This window comes from Perca fluviatilis, chromosome 20 (genome assembly GCF_010015445.1).
Source record: "Perca fluviatilis chromosome 20, GENO_Pfluv_1.0, whole genome shotgun sequence".
Lineage (NCBI taxonomy): Eukaryota > Metazoa > Chordata > Actinopteri > Perciformes > Percidae > Perca > Perca fluviatilis.
The window spans coordinates 29,323,675-29,345,835 of NC_053131.1; the positions used below are offsets into that span (position 1 = coordinate 29,323,675).

Genomic DNA, 22,161 nt, shown 5'->3' on the forward strand with positions numbered 1-22,161 from the left:
ATTTTCTCTATCTCAAGATGCCAGACTGATTGGAGAGTGGAAAACTGGAGCTTGCGAGATCAGGATGGTCTCACGAGGCTAGAGTGCTGTGGTCCTTCCTGAGAAATCTCAGAAGGAAACCCCAACACACAGGGAAGAGTTGACTTGTCTCACAGTTTACAACTTATTTTCCAACTTTCCTGCTTCACTTTCTCTTCTTTGTGAGCGGTAAATATTTAAAATCAGAGATTTAAGATTTATTTTATCAAAAACAAGCCCTGAAATTCTGGAAACGTATTCAAACAAGTGACCCACTCCATACTTTTCCTACAAAGTCCTCTGCTGCTAGGAGTCACACCAACAAAGGAGTACTCTCTGCCTCCTTGTCCTGAGGCTGGGCGAACCGTCATTACACCACGACCACCTTAGCTTCAGGACACATACACTCAAAAAACTAAACCCAACCAAATTATGATGAATTAAAAAGAAAAATACATAGATTATTGGAACTAACAAGTTGAACTAACAATAGCACATAACAAAATGGAAACCTATCTATCCATAAACCGAGAGTACACTTTGGCAACCCACTTGTCTGATAGAACTGAACAGAACACTGACTAAGTACAGACTGAGTGAACCCAACCTGGCAATGGAAGTAGGCAGACACAGACAGACCTGGCTGCCCAGAAAGGAGAGCTTGTGTTCTTACCAGAGAATGCAGCCAATATGAAAGTCTTAGAGACCAATAATGTACAAACAATAATACAAATATTCCCAAAGTTCCTCTATCTAAGTGACTTAACCCGCTTTCCGACCGGAGGGATTTTTGAAAGGGATTTTTGCAGTTCCTAGAACATAAAATTCCTAGAACTCTTTTTTTCTCGTGTTCCGACTGGACCAATTTGGGGATTTTTAAGTTCCTCTGGCTGCAGTTCCTGTAACTCTTTCAGCTCCTACTTCAGGGCAGGGTCTTTTCACTGTTCCCTTCTCAGCATAGGGAGCTAGGTAAACGAGGGTCGGGTTTCCGGTACAGACAGACCAACAACGGGACAATTTAAACAATTTTCGCCATCTTATTCATCACTAAATTCACTTCTAACAACGTTTTAGGTGAGAAATGAACTGTTAACATTTCGAATATAGGCAGTCTTTGCGAAAATTGATGCCGAATTGACAATTTGCTTCAAAGTTTTCGGAGGTGGGAAGCTCCATGAAGTGATGCGACAGCCAGCAGGCGCCTGCCCCGGCCGTAAGCTCGTCGCTCGGCCAGTCCTGCTCAGAGACCCCGCTGTAAGCTGGAGGTCTCTCAGACCGCTCTCGTAAATAAGAAGCTTTTATTTTGCCATTGACGGTTCGTTTGTTTAAATATCACAACACATGTCCACCATAAGATTAATGGGAACCTGTGGTTAACTGTCTTTTCGGAGTTAAACTCCACACACACACACACACACACACACACACACACACACACACACACACACACACACACACACACACACACACACACACACACACACACACACACACACACACACACACACACACACACACACACACACACACACACACACACACACACACACAGAGGAGAGAGAGATACCCGTTTCTCTTCGGGAGACTTGTTTAAATTATGACAAATATGCCATATACATTTGATTTAGTTCATACTTTTTTGGTGTATTTGTTTTCTGATTTTAATGCTATAAAGACTGTTGCTGTGCTTGCATCACTCCCTTACCCCTATAGCCCCTATGGCCACTTGGCCAGTGCGAATGCAAATGGGAAAAACGGTTTTGGGGGAGAGTAGTTAGAAGAACTGCTTAGAAGTGGACTTTTCCTATAACTACGTTCCTGTAACTACTTGGTCGGAAAGCGGCTTTAGAGAGCCTTCCGGTCCTACTGGTAGAGGGAAGACTGCTGTAGAGTGGCAGCAAGACATGCAGCAACCTGCCATGAGGCATGTTTGTATTAATATGCTTTGGCAAAATTGTATACAGTCTTGCCAATTAAAATAACTAAAATTGAATTGAAACCAAGGATAATGGCTTTGACCGACATTGATTCCCCACATTAGTGCTGCATGAAGAGAGGGAGTATCACTTGTTGTTGAGTGTGAGGTCCAGTGCTGTATTTTTAATCTGCAGCAAATTGGGGTCTTCTACATGCAAGATTTATGGTAATGCTATATGATTTACACCAAGAATAATAATTATATGTCACAACTTTCCTCACGATTTAAGCTATAAAATTATCAAATAATTTTCTTTTCATTTGACAGCAGATTTACATATTACAAAACACCATAGTTCACCTGAGGTTTTATCCCCCATGTGACTAAATTTGCTACAGCATTGATAAGCAACATGTTTACCCCTTACTCGCCAATATGGTGTACTAACTGACCCTGTCCCTAAAGCAGAAAGTGAAAAACTGACAGCAGAAGTGTCATGAGCTGCTGGCATCACTTGTGTTTTACCTGTGACAGTAAGCACCATGCTGGCAACCTGGTAGCCGATAGGATTGCGAGCGACACACTCGTAGCGTCCAGCATCAGCCGTGCCCACGTCTTTCACTTCTAGATAACCATCAGGGCTGATGTGGAACTTGCCACTCTCTGTCACCTGTACACCATCCTGGGAGAGAGAGGGTGGGGAGGTGGGACAAAGGGAAGAGGTCATGAGCCTGGGAGCTAGCATGTGGAGGTGGGTATCAAACTGCGAGACAGTGATTAAGAGCCTCACATATGGGACCAGTTGTGTAGTTTAGTAGTCTGGCTTACTGGATGTACAGTGCTGCATCCGGGGCTTAGCGCCGCCAAAGACGTTTGGGATTGATTTAAAGAAATACAAACAAGTCAGAGCGTTTTAATACCCCATCCCAGAACAGATAAGCGGAAAAGCCAAACCATAGAAGATAGGCCTGGCTATGCAAGATTAAGTTTACATAGATGTGTTTGGACGGAAACTTCAACTTGAATAACTTAAACATATTAATATAGTAATTTCATTGTCATTATTTGCATTAATTAATATAATGACAAATAAAGTAACCACACACCATTTCCTGGCCCCAGTCCCTATTATTCTCCTTCAGCCACGTAAGCACTTGTCTAACCACATGACCTCTGTGGTGAAGAGGTGACGGGCACCTTCCTCAGCCAACAGGAGGTTTGTCATCTAACCTTGTTCCAGGTGAGGACAGGTTGTGGCTGGCCCTGAGCGCTGCAGGGAATCTGGACGTCCTGGCCAGACTCCGCCGTCAGGTCCCTTGGAGCATTTGTGAAAACAGGCGTTACTGAATGAGTTAAAACATACACACACATACGCATATGTTAATGATAATCCACCACTGTTCAAAGTATTGTACATGTAAACTACATTTTATAATCAATCACAGCAGAAATTAAACCTTGAGACTTATCTTTGTCTCGTATATACTCAGAACATACTCATGCACACACTCAGTGTTTGTGTTACACTGCAGTTACTATTTTTCTTTCCATTATTAAAGAGCTGCAAAACATGAATCATCTTAAAGTTTGTGTGAAGATCAAAGGGAGATGAAGGCATATGTACTGCATTTTGAAAGGAAATAATGCATTGCTTCATGTAGTAGCAAATACTGCAGAGCAATTGCTCATAGTGGAACACATTCATGCCATATATATGTATATATACTGGTTTTCTTTCCAACAGGTTGTGTAAGCAGTGTCAGCTACTTTTTTTTGTTTTTAAACGATGAACCTTACCACACAGACATGATACATACACACATACATATGCACTCTGTCTTTTTTAAATTACATGAAAGGAAGAGATGTTTTCCATTTGTGTACAGAGATGGAGTAGGTCAGCAGTCACTTATCTCCCCCTCCCCCACCAACAAACGCACACACATTGTTGAGCATTGTTAGACAGAGTGAGTCACTGTGTTATACTGTCTGAGATCTAAGATTCATGATAACACCCTTCCACAGCTGAGATGGTGTTTGGGAGAGGGTGGGTGTTTGCCCCCCACACACCATGTTCAAATGCCTTCATGGTTCCCAGCAGCAGCCAGCAGTAAGCCACCTGGCCATAGGAAAATCCCACAAGTTTTAGAAACACAACAAAGTGGGATGGGAGGCAGTTTCATAGGAGTCTGACACTAATTAACTGTCATTAAATCAAAGTTTAACTTTCTAAAACACAGGGTACACTGCAGTGTACAGTACACAGTATCAAAGCTGCAGGCAATGTGTTGCCAGTAGCACTCCCTGTCACAGAGAAATCCGGGATGTTAACAAAATTAAAACATCAAAAAATAAATAAAAAAGCCATCTTCACCTTCGTTGGAAAGTTGAAGAGGCAGGCAGGAAATGGGGGAGAGAGAGGGGGTTGTGGGATGCGACAAAGGCTGCACATCCACAGAAAAAAAAAAAAGAATCACAACCCTTAAATCCCTGCTTTCACTTTCTTCTAATGCTTTGTCTATTCTTCGGCACAGCACTCTTATAATAAGGCAGCCATCATACACTGCCAGCAAGGTTGTGGGCTTGTACGGCGATTTAACAGTGTGGGGCCATTATGCAACATGTACTTTGTGCCATGTTAACAGCCATTACTACATGGAAAAACATGGTGTCATCACAGAATTACAGACTGCCATGCTTTCCTGTGCTATGCCAAACCTGTAATTTGCACACACACACACACACACACACACACACACACACACACACACACACACACACACACACACACACACACACACACACACACACACACACACACACACACACACACACACACACAAGAAAGAAGCAGTGAGACACACCAACTTATGTATGCCTTCTTCTGAACAAAAACACATTTGCACATGCAGAATGAATTACATTATAGTATATTTACGTAGCACATATTTGCATATAAAGATGAAAAACTTGCCCAAATAAATGAAGCACACACACATTACACACACACCGCTATATATCTTTCAGTGTATACATGCAATGCAATAACTTTTTAGAAGATTTGTGTGTGAAAATGACAAATGAGCTATGAATGGAGAGCAATGCACCACTACAACCCTCTTCACATTTTACCACCTATCACTCCCCTCCTCCTCCTACGCAAACATGCAGTGTTTGAAAAGGGCCTTTCAGCAGCCATGCTGACAGCCTGTGTATGACAGGAATGTTTCAGCCACACTTATAAAACTGATTGGCTACGATGTTAACCACTGCAGTGGATCTTTACAGCAGATAAATGGCTCAGTCTTCATTCCAACTTATAATTAACTGCATCTAACTTAATGTAACTGTGACCTGACACATCTTGTGCTCATTATTTTTTATGGGGGTGGACCATATAAATGGTATAGAAAGTTCACTGGTATGACTTTGCCCTACACTATGAAATTTGACTATACCGTGCTGACCCGTAGAGCTCGTTACGGGTCAGTGTTACTGTGTTTACCTTCATTGACTCGCCTGAAAAAGACACCAGGCTGCTACAGTATAACCAATCAGACCTCTATGTCAGACTAGTCGGTTATAACTCGATTCAGCCAGACATTTCTCCGATGGAGAAGGAGATGGACGGATATCGCTGCATTCATTCAGTCTTTAAACTGTATAAATTAGTCTAGCGGCGAGTAGACCTCTGCTTATAGCAGTTCTTTCAACCTAATATTGTAAAAACAGAGCAGGTAATATTGGTAGTGAGAGCAACAAGTTAGTGGACTGCCGAGTAATTATTGCAACTTTCTCTACTTGAGTAAATGACAGCATAACGCAGTAAAGACTGACACTGAGCTGAAATGTAAACAATGCGCTGCAACACGTGTGTTAGAATAATTTACAGTATCAAAGCATAGACAGAACCAATGAAGTTATATCATTGTTCATTTTCACTTGAGAACCCAACAAGGAGGCAGTCTCCGCACTACAGAATAGTACAGACCTAACGAAAAGCTCTCTACAGCTGCTTTTTATAATACTAAGTGAAATGTAATAAATCATGATACAGAGTAGATGTTGTCAATTATCTCGTCAGAGTCGATGACGTCTCCCCTATCTGGTCCGAGAGGGCACGTATGCCCTCAGGAACACACCGTGCTCAGACAAGGACACAGAATGGCTCCATGTTATCTTGTTTAGAGTATTCAGTATTAGGGCTGCACAATTAATCGAATTTTAATCACGATCACGATTTTGGCTTCCCACGATCAAATTTGCGTGATCGAGCGATATTTAAAATGCGTCATTACGTTCATAGAACAGTTTTTGCAAAGCCAATCTAGCACTCCATAAACCACTGTCTGATCACGTCTCCATGAGCCAATCAGAGCTGTTCCCTGCCTGCACCGCGCAGCTTAGTTTCTAGATGTAGACAGTCACAGAGGACAGAGTAACGTGAGGAATATTCCACAACAGGTAGCAGTCGGTCATCATAAGCCGGTCACGATGTTTACCAGTTTACCAGTAAACGCAATGTTTTGTCCCGTCTGTGTTGTTTTTCAGACAACAGCAGTGACTGGTGCTAGTTTGTGTCTTTTAGCTCATAGCTTTAGCAGCAGACTGTTGGACGTCCCGCTGTTGGAAACCTATAGTGAAATACAGACACACTACACTGTTTAGCAGTCAGCATTTTAGCCGTGTTTAATCCAGTTACTACTGTGGCTAACGGTAGGCTGACGTTACCTGCTGTGTAACGTGTTATTAGTGTTTACTGTAGCTAACGCTAGGCTAACGTTACCTGCTGTGTAACGTGTTATTAGTGTTTACTAGCGTGACATTCAGCGATGTTTATGTTGCCTCTAACGTGGGTTTCGGAGCATCAGAGCGCAACGCAGACATGTAAGTGGCAGTGTAATGAGCCACAGAAATCCGTGTAGCTATTTCGTCTGGTAGATACCGGGCACCATATGCGCAGTTAACGTGAACAGAAAATTGCGTTGCCTGTATCTTTCACGGCAAACATGCATGTGTGGAAAGCGGTCGCACAACAGCTGAAATGGCATACTCCTTCACAGTATCCTTCAATAAAGGAGGAATGTAGCACAATATGGATGTATTAGTAGGAATGTAGCATAATATGGATGTAAAAGCAGTTATAATTATATAATTATGTGACAATAACATTTTGTTTTGGCTAAAATCAACAAATAATCGTGATAATTAATCGTGATCTCAATATTGATCAAAATAATCGTGATTATCATTTTGGCCATAATCGTGCAGCCCTTTTCAGTATAATATTATTCTATGGAAACAGTTTAATAATAACAAGAGAGAAAGTATGTAAACCAAAATTTCTCTAACAACGTGTATTTCAGTTTCATTAAAAGGTTTTATTTTTAAGGATTATGCTATTCTACAGAATGAAAAGAAAAAAAAGAAAAACAGAAAAGTCAAAAAAAAAAAAATGCATATCCAAATCCCAAAATTGAAAAACGAATACTTACCAGACGAAAAAATATCCAAATAGTCTAATATTCGGGTCCAGCCCGACTCTGTACTATGTGAAATATGTCCTAGTAATACAGTGAAATAGCTGCCATATCAGTGTTTTATATTTATATTGAAAATTATAAGAAAAACAAACACCTTGATAGATACGGTTAGCGTCCGTGCTTCAAATTATACCGTGATATACATTTTAGACCATACCGCCTAGCCCTATCCCATTCATTTTGAATCTTCACCCTACACTCTCACCTCTTTGCTGGATGCTGAGCTGCACAGCGGTGCGCACGGTTCCCACAGGGCTGACCGCCTGGCATTCATACTGGCCCTCGTCATGAGCTGCCACCCGAGTGATGCGGAGAGTACCAGAAGCCAGGACCACATGACGGCGGTCTAGGGGTAATGGACTGCCCCCACGTGTCCAGGCAATGACCGGCTGGGGGTAACCACTTGCCTCACAGGGGAAGTCCACTGTGTGACCCTCCAGGGTTGACTGGTCCTGTGGAGTGACTGTGAACTGGGGGATTGCTGGGGGCAGAAGGGAAAAAAGCGGTTTAAACTTTGTATGAAAATGAAATCTAGCTTTATAGGAGCCTTTACTGTACGCAGATGACTCTGTAATTGTTAGTCTACTGCAAGACAATGAAACTGGCCATGGCCCAGTTATCCAGGACTTTGTTCGAGTGGTGTGAAAAATCTTTCCTCCAGATTAATATCTCAAAAACTAAAGACATGGTCATTGATTTTCGGAAATCACTCCCTCGGGCACGAGAAGTCACCACTATAAAAGGGTCAAATAGTGGAGTGTGCTGAAACCTACAAATATCTCGGAACGATTATTGACAGTAAACAGATTTTTGAGGCAAACTGTGACAATGTTTATAAAAAGGTAAACCAGCGATTGTTTTGTCTGAGAAAACTTTCCTCTTTCCACACTGATAGAACCTTGAGGACTCTATTTTATCATGCTTTTATTGAATCCGTTTTGTCTTTTTGCCTTGTGTTGTGGTTTGGGAACTTGTCTCTCAAAAATAGAAATCGTCCGAATCAAATTGTGAAGTGGTCCAGTAAGCTGATTGGAAAGCCACTGCTCAACCCAGAATCTCTGTATTCTAAATAGTTACAGAGGATAGCTGGAACTATTTTGAAAGACCGTTCCCACCTGTTATATGGTGACTTTCAGCTTCTACCGTCGGGACGCAGGTATAAAGTACCAGCCTGTAAAACTAAGCGATACAGAAACCGCTTTGTCCCAGCGGCTATACGTATATTAAATAAGTAGTAGAAATACAGATCTGCTGCATTTTGTTTATTTTTTATTATTATTATTATTATTATTATTATTATTATTATTATAATATTGTGCCTGCGGAACCACTGACTTAGTGTATTTTATGAACAATCAAATTAAACTTTATTTCTATAGCACATTTCATATAAGTTAATATAACACAATGTGCTTCGTACAAAAAAGTACACTTACAAATAAAACACTTTATACATAGTTATACAGATGAACAATGATGTCTTCTTTGTTACGTTTTATGTCCTAACAGTCTGCTGCCGATTGTGTGTATGCATGCATACATGCATGTGTATGTGTGTCTGGAAAAATGACGCTGACGCACCCAACTTCCCACTGTAAGCCAAATCTACCTTCGGGTATAAATAAAGTTACCTTACCATGACAGACTGAGGACACATTATGGAGTTATTAGACCTCAAATTCCCAACAATTACAGCTGAAGCTATAGAACGTCCAGGGGATAAGTCAGTTAGAGAAAACATAATTGGTAATGTGAGCAATATAAAGATTAATTTTGTCGATATCAAATCTCAAAATGATTGAGACCCATTTAGACACTTGGGAACTGACATCTGCAAGATCTGGAACAAGTGCCCTTAAGAGTTGCAAGAATAATTGTATTTAATTTGTGTGGCATGGAGACTCTCCTTCCAGTGAGGTGAGACAGTGCCGGCTGAGCAGTAAGTCTTGTTTTTATTAAATTAACTTTGTATTGGATGAGCTCATGTGAGATTACAGGTCCTGATGTTTAAAAAGAATCAGGATAATAGCAGTAAAATCATTTGTTGCCTAATTGTGTATCAGATTCTAATCTGTGAAATGCATTGTTAAATTAATAAATCCATTTAGACTTCAAATGGCTTCTAATGAGTCCCCAGTTACAGTGTGCTAAAACATTTGAAGGACAGTAAAGACACCACGCTGAAAACGCGAGATGCACGATCGAAAATGCAGGAAGCTATTACAAGCAATGACAAGATTAAATTTTTTTAACAGCAGTGCTTTCAAGGAATGCGAACACATTTTTAGGATGAGAAAATCACCCAAAAGCAATTCAGATGAAATCTGTCTTATTTATTAATAAATCCAATGCCTAAGTCGGTTTACCTAACAGAGAAAAAATAATTCTGATTCCTACCTTGTACAATGATATACGCTGTAGCGTGTATGGTATCAACATTATTGGAGGCAAAACAGGTATACTGTCCCCCATCAGCCTGGTCCACGTTCTGGATATAAAGCCCTCCGGAGGGGGTGATGTTGATGCGAGTGTCGCTGGGCAGGGGTGTCCGATCGCCCTTTGTCCAAGAGACCCGGGGCTGCGGTTGGCCTGTGGCACTACACTCCAGGGTCACACTCTCTCCCACCAGCACCTCAGTGTTCTGGGGCTGGATCACAAAACTTGGCCGTGCTAGAGGAGCAGGGGGACGGGGGAGGGGAGAATGTGAGAATGGGGTTAGATTAATTAGGTCAGAGGTGATAACATTTTTCATCTGGGTCTCTGGTTTGAGATAATTGAGGCTACATCCACACTAATCTATTTGCGATTAAAAACAACGATCTTTTGCAACATTTACGCCTCGCGTCCACACTACTACGGCGTATCCAAGCCCCTAAAGCAGAGGCATTTGGAAACACTGCTGACCACGTTTAAGTTTGAAAACTCTGGGGTTGCATTCGAGTCTGGACGCGCAGAAACAGAGACCTTTGGAAACAACAACACATGTCAGTCAGTCTCATCGGTTAGGTAGGTTTACATACCTTTTCAGTAACAGTTCCACCTTGTGATTGGTCCAAGCAAATAAATCCCTGGTCTAACTTTTTGCCACTTTTGTTCTTTCTCCAAAGTATTTTCTGTACTTTCAACTTATACAGCCACGATTTTCAACTGCAGAGTAACATTTAACATCTGCTTCCTGTTTACACCTGAATGCGCACAGCCAGTATGTGAATGGTCATGTGATATGCGTTGTAAGACTTGTAGCTAGTTGTAGCCTCAGGTTATTAGGAAACTAGTGATGACCTAAATAAAAGTTGGCATAATGTTAAAAAGAAAGCTATTGAGAAACATGCACCAGAAAGGGCATTACATGCACAAAGATGATTTTTGTATATTTCTGGCAATAAAGCCACTCTGTGGTTAAAACAACTTCCTACGTGTATTGCAAAATAAGGTAGAGTCCTGTCCATATTTGGCCAGTGATTACAGTGGAGTCAGAGGAAATATTTACCAGTGAGAGGCCTGGTGTTTACAATCACACAGAGACAGGACATGCAAAACATCTGCTCTCAGAAACTTTTCATTAACAAGGGGTCGTCACTAGGGCCATCCGTCACCTCAAGAATGACCCTTGGGTCATCTTGAAAAAGCCGTGTAAATCTCCCACAGCGACAGGTATTGGCACTATGACTGATTGATGTGTGAGTACTATTTAAGTGTGTATGTATGTCAGGCAGTCAGAAGCTAGAGAAAGAGCAACAGAGATAAAGGAAAAAATGTAAGTGTGTGTGTGTGTGTGTGTGTGTGTGTGTGTGTGTGTGTGTGTGTGTGTGTGTGTGTGTGTGTGTGTGTGTGTGAGAGAGACGGAGGAAAGTTTTACATGAAAGGCAGCGGGCTTTGCTCACAGCTCATTGACACATCCCAGTTATACGACCTGCTGAACTCTGAGGGTAACCGATGTGCTACTCACAGTGCAGACACCTTGGTCATATCATGTTTCTATGCATATACGTGATCTCATGCACATGGTAAACCACTAGTTGTACCGTAGAACGCACAATGACATCAAGGTAAACCAGGGGAACTCATTTAGGAAGCCTCATCATGTTCTTCAAACTGTAAATGTCACCAGTCTTTTCCAATCCCAACAAAACATAAATACATTAAGGTAACAAGTGCAGATTAAAATAGGATTGGACAAATTCTGTCTGAGTGGAGGTAAGAGTGGAGATGGTGGGGGTGGCCTCTAGCTCACCCAGTAAGAGCGTTCACCCCATGTTGGCTGAGTCCAAAAGGTGAAAGAATGTTTTTTTTTCTTTGAGGTTCACCTTTCGCCAGAGAGTGCCCGACCTCTGGATTTTCCGGGTCAATCTGCGATGTATTATCCTGGACATCGATATGACAGATTTCTGCATGAAATATTGCACACTGCGGGCCTATCTTGCACTCAACACAATTGGCTTTGTACACCGACGCACGTATCATTCCTATTTTGCACCCGACGCACAGCGGACTTTTCCCTCCACAGACGCACGTCAGTAAATTAGGGAATGTATTTGCGCTCCCGGGGGCGGTTCAGCAAAAAGAGGAGGCGTGTTCAGGCGCAAACGTTCCCTGGTGCTATTTTGCAGTTTCAGAAAACAATTCCACCACAGACCAGGAAAAACCTGGTCTAAAGTCAGTGGCTCGTTATTCAGATGCTATTTTAGGGGCGCATTCTTGGCCAACGGGAAATACACTTTGCTTCTCTCATCTACACGGACGCAGCAGTTGCCATTTTTGCAAACCATACATAATTACAAGGAATAATATTACTGAAAATGCGCTTCAGGTGTTTGGATAGGTCAGGAGGCACTTACAGTACAGTCCTCAAAAAGTCGCAGCATTCTTTGTGGCTTGTTGTGTTTTACACAACATTTCCATGAATCATGGATGTGTTGATGACATAAATGAGGAAATATTAGAGGACTTAAAGTGATGGTTCGGAGTAATTTCACTCTAGGGTCCTTTGCACCATGATCTCGAGCCAAACACCCCCCCCAGAAGCACCTTTTTTCACCTGGGTCTAACATTGGGAGAGTTAGGTAGAGTAGCATTATCAGCTGAATAGCTTAGTGCAGTGGCTAATGGACCCACGTTTGTATCTCGTAAATGACCCCACTAATAATGCCCGAAATGATACCAAACTTCTACAGTAGTACAAATAGGTTATGCACTCATAAAACGATGGATTGGAAAGTTTGTAAGTACACCAGAAGTTTATGAACACTTGCCTGCTCTCTGTTGCTGCTGCTACCTGCAGTTAGACAAGTGCTTAGGGCAGTCTACAAATTACTACACCGAAAAGAGATACAACAAAAATATTTATTTAATGATTAAATAAGGTAATGTCTCCAAACTTACCTCAATTATTACTTGTCTCCTGATAGCACTTACTTAAAAAAAAAAAGTCAAATTAAAAAATATTTTTGTTGCATCTCTTTTCGGTGTTGTAATTTGTAGACGGCCCTTAAGCACTCGTCTTACAGCAGCAACAACAACAACAGCAGAGAGCAGAAGCCAGCAGGCAAGTGTTATTTACATAAACTTCTGGCGTACTTACAAACTTTCCAATCCATCGTTTTATGAGTGCATAAACTATTTGTACTAGTGTAGACGTTTGGTATCATTTCGGGCATTATTAGTGGGGTCATTTACGAGATACAAACGTGGGTCCATTAGCCCCTGCGCTAAGCTATTCAGCTGATAACGCTACTCTAGACCCAGGTGAAAAAAGCTTCTGGGGGGGGTGTTTGGCTCGAGGTCATGGTGCAAAGGACCCTAGGGTGAAATTACTCCGAACCATCACTTTAAGGAGACGTGATGTTGAACTATGGCGGGATTGGACACTCCGGCGGGATCTGGTCCGGGAGTGGCAATGCGCGATGCGTTCCTGGTGGAGTGGGTGGACGGAGATGGAGTGGGGGGAGGAGGAAGGGGCACAACAGGAGCAGGTGGTGTGTTTGGAGGCTCACGCTCCATGGCTGCAGCAATCCTCTCCAGACTTGGAGCCCGAGAGGCCGCAGCAACATCGCGTGCGCCAGGCAAATCCGCCGTCATAATAGCAATCCGCCATGGAACAAGCGTGTCTGCTCTTAAAGGGAATGTGAGATGACGCTCTGATTGGTTTATTGCACGTTACGCCCAAACCACACCTAGCTACTTCAGACCAACCCATTTTAGATTTGCGTTGGGCGCAAGAGTCATTTATCACGTTTTATTCACGTTTGATACTTGCGTTTCAGATCGTTAAAATAGGGCCCTGCATCTTTAGTAGTTAACAGGTTGCCTGCGATAAGCAGAGGTTGAGATTAAAAACAGCCACTTACAGGGGGCTCCAAAATATCGCAGCGTGACCTGTGAAGTCTTGACCTCCCCAGCGACGTTTTTGGCCATGCATTGGTAGACTCCCTGGTCTGTCTCCCTGGTGTCCTGAATCATTAGCGTCCCGTCTTCCAGCAGGTTCAGACGACTGTCATCACGCATGTTCAGAGCATTGCTGTCAGGAGTGCACAGAGATACACATCACAACCAATTAAACCTAAATCAGTATATGTATACAGCCTATTCAGGGAATTACTGGAATTGTTGGGGCTTTGTAAATTATAGAGTGCGGTCTAGACCTACTCTATCTGTAAAGTGTCTCAAGATAACTCGTTATGATTTGATACTATAAATAAAATTGAATTGAAGTGACTTCACATGGCAATGTCAGAACTTGGTGACTTTTGTTCATTTATTTTAAATGTGATGGGACCTAAACACAAACATCAAATCAACCTTTCGGTAGCACTTTCTATTAAGCCTGTCTCTATAATGCATTATAAACACAGTTATAATGTGTTATAATCTACTTATAATGCTCTATAAGTATAGTTATAAGCACTTTATAACTATAATCATAACACATTATAAAGCATTTTTATAATGACTTATAAGGTCAAATATTATAATACTCTATAATTGCTGGTTACTTTGTGTCTATAATGCATTATAAAACACATTTATGATGAGTTAATAATCAAGGTCAAGGTAAACTTTATTATCCCAAAAAAGGGAAATTCGGGTGATCAAGGTGCACATACATAAAACATTTATAAAAACAGAAAGAAATATATTGCTATAAATGAATATAAGTGATGTATAAGTATAGTTATAAGCACCGACTACCATATTTTTTCCAGGATTATAGTGTATTATAATATTCATAATTTAATACATAATAAATCATTTTATAAAGCGTAATAAATCACTGCTATAAGACATTATAATGTGATAAGTCACTATAAATGGTCATCGTTTACTTTAAGTGAAAAACTTTTTTTAAATCTATGCAAGAGGAACAATTTGTAAAATATATATATATATATATATATATATATATATATATATATATATATATATATATATTTTATAACTGTGTTTATTATGCATTATAGAGAAAGGCTTCATACTGGAACTAGTAAAGTATTGGGTTACTTAGCATGGCTATAACATTACGTGTCTTACTTGTTCCTGAGCCAGATGATCTGTGGTTTGGGGTTGCCTTCAGCCCTACAGGTGAAGTAGACAGTGTTCCCTGATGTAACATCGACATCCTGGGGCTCTGAGGTGATCCTGGGTACCTCTGGAGGAAAAGGACGCATAATTACACACAGGTTTAAATGCATGTCTATTTATTTGTATGTACCGATTGGCTGCGCCAATCGTCGGTTGAACCAAGCCTCAAGTGAATCTGTCTAGTCTCTCCAATGGGTGAAGAGTCTGAACCTGGTCATCATGTCTTGGCAGATATCCAGAGACAGTTAAGACAAATAAGACTACCCTCTCTGGCCATATTTACTCAGTGACCACATTGAGTTTGTGTAGGTGGTCAACCACAATACCACCTGCCGAACCCTTTATCTGTGTTAGCCACATATTGTTCCTATAAAATATCTTACACACATTACATTAACTTCTACCCCAATAGAACATAAGGCTCCCACACTCACCAGTCAACATGCAGAACATGCTCTCTCTGTGGCCACTGCTCCACACACTCACTGTACATATGGCAGACACATTTCAGAACAGACACTCTTTCAAGCGGTTCTCTCTAATCTGCTAAAATAGAAACAATCCATGGGATGGGGCTATATCTGTGTACAGCAGCAGGTAAACCAAACCTAAACTCATAAGAAGCTTCTGAAATTCAGACAAAGAATATCAACCCATCTCTCCTCTTACCACTAAATTGCTCCACATTAACACTGGGGGTTGTAATTGCAGTTGGAAATCCGGTTTGTGGTAACCGGCCTCCATTGTGGTCTAATGAGGAGGCAAGCCTGGCTCATCAGATACCACTTGTGCAGGGAGGTGGCACTTCATCTCAAGAAGGATGGCTGTTTTGACAGCTGCTCAACCCGCCATGCATTGTTCCACCTCATTTACAGGGGGAAGAGGGAGAACAAGTAGGGAGGGAGGGAGGGAGGGAGGGAGGGAGGTGTGGAATGGCTTCCATCATGTTCCATCAAGCAGACATTCTTACTCTGCTGACTTGCTATGTAGACAGATGAAGTGGAGGGGGTAACATTTAGCAAGAATGGGCAAGTTGGTGCAATCAAATTAGCTGCTGAGATTTAAATGTGGTTGGGTTACAGTCAGTTGCCAGCTAACCTGCCTGCCTGGTTCAGACTACCGTATTCAGTGGGAGCTGGAGGAAACAGAGCTAAAACAGTTGGATTTACTGCAGGAGCTTAAACCGCCTGTTACAGGAACCAACTGAAAATCTGCCATACAGACTTATAGTAAAATGTGGACTTTCTTTTCTACTTGCAGTGTTGGAATGGAATGGGAACAGAAATTGATTTATTTTAAACAGGGACAATGCACAAATAAACATTAAACTTATAATACAAGAGAATATGTCTTGGGCCAGGTTTTAGCAACAATTGCTAATTTCCACCTGTACTTTTATTGGAACACTATGTGGCCAACACAGATAAAGGGTTCGGCAAGTGGTATTCTGGTTGACCATCTACACAAACTCCATGTGGTCGCTTAATAAATATGGCCAGAGAGGGTACTCTTTTATTTGTCTTAACGGTGTCTGGATATCTGCCAAGACATGATGACTCGGTTCAGACTCTTCACCCAGCCAGCACCATTTTTAGAGACTAGACAGACTCACTCGAGGCTTGGTTCAACAGACAATTGGTGCAGCAAACAGGCACATACTAATAAATAGAGATGCATTTAAACTTAAACCTGTTCTTAAGCATACTTCCCTTTGGCCTGCAAGTGACACTCCACCCAAAATCTATCTGTTAAACATATAATCATATTATTCATCTTATTAAAAGTAATTGCTAATCTGCATTGCTGTGGGTTGTCATTATTCTGTCTTTGTGTAGCATGTTATTTTTTTTTTCCCCCCATACGTCTTTAGAGTACATTTGATTTAGACAAAGAACATAATAAAATAAATAAATAATTGCCAAGAGATATAGGGGGTCTGGGAGCAGATAAATATTCTGTATCATTTAATTAGTTATTATTTAACTTAGTATCCCGCCCACCATGGCATAATACAGCCTATTAAGCTGCAGGACACCTTCTGTCAAACTACTGTATGTCTGGCAGCAGCACAAATCTCACAAATCATAGAATGTGAGATTTTATCACTTGATGACCTTAGAGGGAGATACAAATTGAACATTAACGGACGTTGCTCAATTAAGATACCATAATTATGAGAGTGACAAACAATTCAGGTCTTTGGCCTCAGATAGTGGTAGTCTCAGGTCTGTATAGGTTGATGATTCACTTCTCCGCTAATTCCAACATTCAGACCCAACAAGTACAAGACCTAAGGATTTCAATCATCAAGAATCATGATAATATTCAAGCTAGCTGGTTACGGATAGTAGCTCAGCAATCAGATCATACTAACTGAAATTCTGGAATTATTTGGAATTGCCTTTCCACACTGCGTATTAAATCATTATATATATATATATATATATATATATATATATATATATATATATAAAATATATATGTATGTATGTATGTATGTATGTGTGTATGTGTGTGTACATACATGCCAAAAGTTTGGACACACCTCATTCAATGAGTTTTATTTTCATGACTATTTACATTGTAGATTCTCACTGAAGGCATCAAAACTATGAATGAACACATGTGGAATTATGTACTTAACAAAAAAGTGTGAAAGAACTGAAAACATGTCTTATATTTTAGATTCTTCAAAGTAGCCACCCTTTGCTTTTTTGATAGCGCTGCAAACCCTTGGTGTTCTCTCAATGAGCTTCATGAGGTAGTCACCTGAAATGGTTTTCACTTCACAGGTGTGCCTTGACAGGGTTAATTAGTGGAATTTTTTCCCTTATTAATGGGGTTGGGACCATCAGTTGTGTTGTGCAGAAGTTAGGTTGATACACAGCCGACAGCCCTATTGGACAACTGTTAGAATTCATATTATGGCAAGAACCAATCAACTAAGTAAAGAGAAACGAGTGTGTGTATAGAAATAGGAACATGGAAACCACATGCATGCTGCTATGCAACCATGTGTGTATGGCTTCATGTACGCTTGCCCAGATGTGTGTTCCTTTCAATTTTAAAAGTTGTCCCAATTAAAAACGAAATTTCAATGAGCAGATGTTCAATAACCAAGTCAGAGTGCTTTCCATTAATGTTGCAGCACATTAAAGTTCCACAGCGATAATCGGTCTAATTTCCAATACAGCATACACTATAATATGACTGTCCCAGTGTCAAATGTGCCAACGAAAATGTCATGATATTCCGGTATTGTCATGCTCAGTGGGAAGTTAGGTTATTTTTTCCATACCACAGTTGAGCTCCTCAGCGGTGAGTGTTGCCACCGATCTGCCCTGCAGGCGGCTGGGGTAGTCACAGGTAGCAGCAGCCTGGGCATTGCCCGACTCAGCATACTGCTTCAGCAGGTCAGCCAGCCACAGCAGCTCACAGTCACAGTTTAATGTATTGGAATCCAGTCGCCTGAACATACAGACAACATGCACAGACACATATACACATAGCAAGTGAGAAATGGGCATGTAGTCCATCCATAAAGCATACTGTATATGACATGTAGCTGTGGAGTTGTGCATGCAGCAGTGTAAATCCTCTCTGGCAGTTTATGAACTAAACCTGATCTGGCATAGCCAGGCCCAGTACAGGCCAAACAGTGGGGCTCAGCAGGGCCATATTGGAAGAAACTCTCCTCGTGCCGTGGGAAACTCTCTCTGCTTGGCCTCCTCTTCTGGTAACTCATCCAGCTTCTAGTTCTACCACAATGTGTCCATTATCCATGACATGGTTTTCAGAAAATTTTACTGGCAAGGTTTACATTTGTGAAGCTTCATTTGATAAAGTGTGTTATGAACAAAAATTATGTTTAGTCACACTTGTGCTTTCAGGGTCTACGTGATCATTTATATATCCTCCAACACTAAATGCCATGATCAGAGTCAATGCGAGTCTACTGCAGTTTCTCTTAGTATCTCTTTTAAAGCACTGGCCTGGGATGCTACAAATACTTAGATGGTCAATCATGGCAGAGAAAAGAGGGGAGAAAGCAATGGGATGAGGCCAAACTGTTGATTGTGTTTCACCGTCTGTTGGCTGGAGGAGGCTGGAGTTTGAAGCTGTATTAGAGATAGTTGTCCTCATGTTGTAAGAACCCACATTCTCATATTTCAGAGACAATTAGCATCCTTTGTGCAAGATGGATTTCATTTTATTTGCTTTCCTCATCATATCCCACGCTACAGTCCCTTCAAATCTCCTCTGCAGCAGAGTCAAACAGAGAATAGCAAAACTATGGGGAGGACTGGGCTGTGAGCCATGTGATAGAAACAACCTTGCAGCCAAAGAAGCGTGAGAACAGTGTACTGTGGCTACATGGCATGTAACTGACAACAGGCCCCACTTGATACTAGGTATCATGGGAGTAAGCTACATAAATTGATAGAGACATGCATTCTAGTGAAACAGCTGTTTCATTGGTTGTTAGGGACTTTTCCACTTACAATCGCTTCATGGCCTGAAGATGAGAGAAGGTTCCCGGGACTAGCTGAGTGATTCTGTTGTTGTGCAAAAACCTGAGTGAGAGAGAGAAAAACTGAAATGATTTATCACTCTATATAGCTGATTTGCAAGAGTACATTTATGTCCATCAATGGTTTTATTATTTTTATATTATTAATCAGTTTTCATAAAAAAGTTTTTTTATGAATTTACCAAACTAATAATAGTGGAAAAGATGTTAAAGATGTGCCTTTTGTTAACATATTTCATTTTCCAAATAGGAAAAAAAACATGCTCATCTTCCCAGACATGCTGGGACAACTCAACTCGATGACCCCGGAGACTCGTATTCCTTAGCTAAAAGCAGACATCAAAACAGTTTCCTTTTATGCAAGGCTCCGCCCCAACAAAATCCCCCAAAACTATTCATTCTTAAAATGACTAAATCAAGATAATCTAGATGCAGTTCTTCATCTTCTACCACAATCTGTAGGAACTGATCTACAGATATGCTCGCTGGTCACTTTGCCAAAGTGACTGCTACCATGGAGATATTCCCCAAAAAGCCAACAAGAGTGTGCATCTGGGAATTCCTTCCCTCCCCTTTCTCCCATGTTTTGCAGGTGTCTCTACTACATCTTTCCCTCTCCAGTGACTTGGAAGTATGGATATGCTGGGCAGCCTCTGGCCCATAAACAGGGACAATGAAACAGGAATTTAACAGGACTTTCTTCAACCCTTAGACATCTGGTGGAGAGTTTTAGAAGCAGATGCATCCTCACATCTGCACATTGTCAAGAAGGTTCATATCATGAGCTCTTGGAGGCTACATATAAAACATTATGGCTGTCTGTGTGCAAGAGAACCACAGCTTTAATTAATTTACAAACATAGCTGATTGATTATTAACAGAGGATAAAAAACATGTTAACTGAGACATTATTAAAACAATTTAATCCATCTGGTTATGTATTCTAGTGGTCAGGAACAACAATATTAATATCACTATTAAATTGAATATGAAGTTGTCACATTAAGATAACCTTATACAGATTTTGTAGTAAATAATGTTAATTGAAGTTAAATTACAACTATCCCAAAGAGTTGGAATAACCGGTTACAATATTACGATACCGTACATATTACCGTATATTAGGGGTGTGCAAAAAAAAAAAATAAAAAAAATAAAAAATAAATCGATTCACATTTGTATGTCTACCGATTCAAAATCGATTCATAGAATTCCAAAAATCGATTCATATTTTAAAAAAAAGAAACGTAATTTTTTTTTTTTATTGTATGTCTACTTATTGTATGGTTACTTTTTTAATCAAAAATCGTTTTTGAATCGAATCTTGAGCCTAAAAATCAATATTGAATCGAATCGTGACGTTTTCTGAATCGTGCACCACTACAGTATATAATCAGTGATCTAAGATCAACACCATGTTCAGAGTGACATTTCTATCTGTGGTTGCAACTAGCTCAGCTCTGTGTTTAATGAGGCCAAGATGTGTTCTCAATCCTCAGTCCAGGACTTTGTGTTGTGATCTCATTCAGTTCCCCTAGTTTCTTTTTCTCTGACCGACAGTCTCAATGTGAGTAAATTTCGGATCAGTAGAATTAGCAAAAAATGCAAACCCGATAAATTTCCTGGTCTGCTAAACAATTGAACTAGAGTTGTTGGTTTAACAAATAAACAGAGGGAAAAGAACACATGCATTATCTTACAGCTCTTACAGGACAAATACAATTAGCCCCATAGGAACTCGATATAAGTCAGGGATCAACTCCTAGAATCTGCTATCATTACTTTATTATTGTTGGAAGGGACGACAAACCAATCTCTTCACTAAAAAAGGAGTTGTAAGGAGGCATTTGGCTGTACTGATTTCATACTGCAGCTGACATCTTGCTTCAGTAGGTCACTCCATTGTCCTGCTAAGCAAAGTCTGGACCGGGGTGAGTTGACACTTTATTTCATTCCAAGTGCCCAAGTGAATCCAGTTGCGCTTTTGGATTTATTAATCCATTTATGTGAGCATTTAAATTGGAATGTGCTTTTTCCTCCTGAGAACGTTTTTTAAGGATTGTGTGTTAACTGTGTACATTTTTAGAATCTTTGGCGAAAGGTCAGACAGGATGAACTTACAGTCGTTCCAGCTTTGGTAGGTGAGTGAATGATTCTGGTTCCAAAGACTCAATGTTGTTGAAGTGCAGGTACCTGGAGAATAACAAAGTGTAGACAAAGCACAGTAAAACTGGATTAGGGCTCCCTGTCTGACTAAATATAATTTCACTGTCCTAGTAATTCCTAAGAGGTGGGTAAATGAGAACACTGAAGTGTTTCCTAGTCATCCCTGTTCACCTGTCCATCCCTGCCACTTCAAATTACTGAACTAACAGTTACAGAAAAGGCGATATCTAGCTCTAGATGAATGCAGACAAACTGGAGGGATTCGCACATCAGGAATTCATCTTAGATATTTGATATAGAGGGTCTGAAAATCTATGGCTACAAACTGAGTTTTAAATGAGATTTCCCACAGGTAAAAAGCAAGTAAAATGATTATCTTGTGGAATGCAAAGATAATGTACACTCCC

General features: G+C 40.7%; 1 protein-coding gene across 2 annotated transcripts in view; it reads right to left on the minus strand.

The window, feature by feature from the left end:
• The window catches only part of LOC120549302 (peroxidasin), a 68,516-nt gene that overhangs the window by 27,179 nt on the left and 19,176 nt on the right, over positions 1–22,161 (minus strand). For both annotated transcript variants that reach the window (XM_039786122.1, XM_039786121.1), the window contains 9 exons: positions 21,710–21,781; positions 19,560–19,631; positions 18,356–18,525; positions 15,007–15,124; positions 13,827–13,996; positions 9,877–10,149; positions 7,685–7,960; positions 3,167–3,279; positions 2,462–2,618 (listed from right to left, as the gene is read on the minus strand). In XM_039786122.1, coding sequence (XP_039642056.1) covers positions 2,462–2,618; positions 3,167–3,279; positions 7,685–7,960; positions 9,877–10,149; positions 13,827–13,996; positions 15,007–15,124; positions 18,356–18,525; positions 19,560–19,631; positions 21,710–21,781 — 1,421 coding nt within the window. The remainder of the gene's footprint in view (positions 1–2,461; positions 2,619–3,166; positions 3,280–7,684; positions 7,961–9,876; positions 10,150–13,826; positions 13,997–15,006; positions 15,125–18,355; positions 18,526–19,559; positions 19,632–21,709; positions 21,782–22,161) is intronic.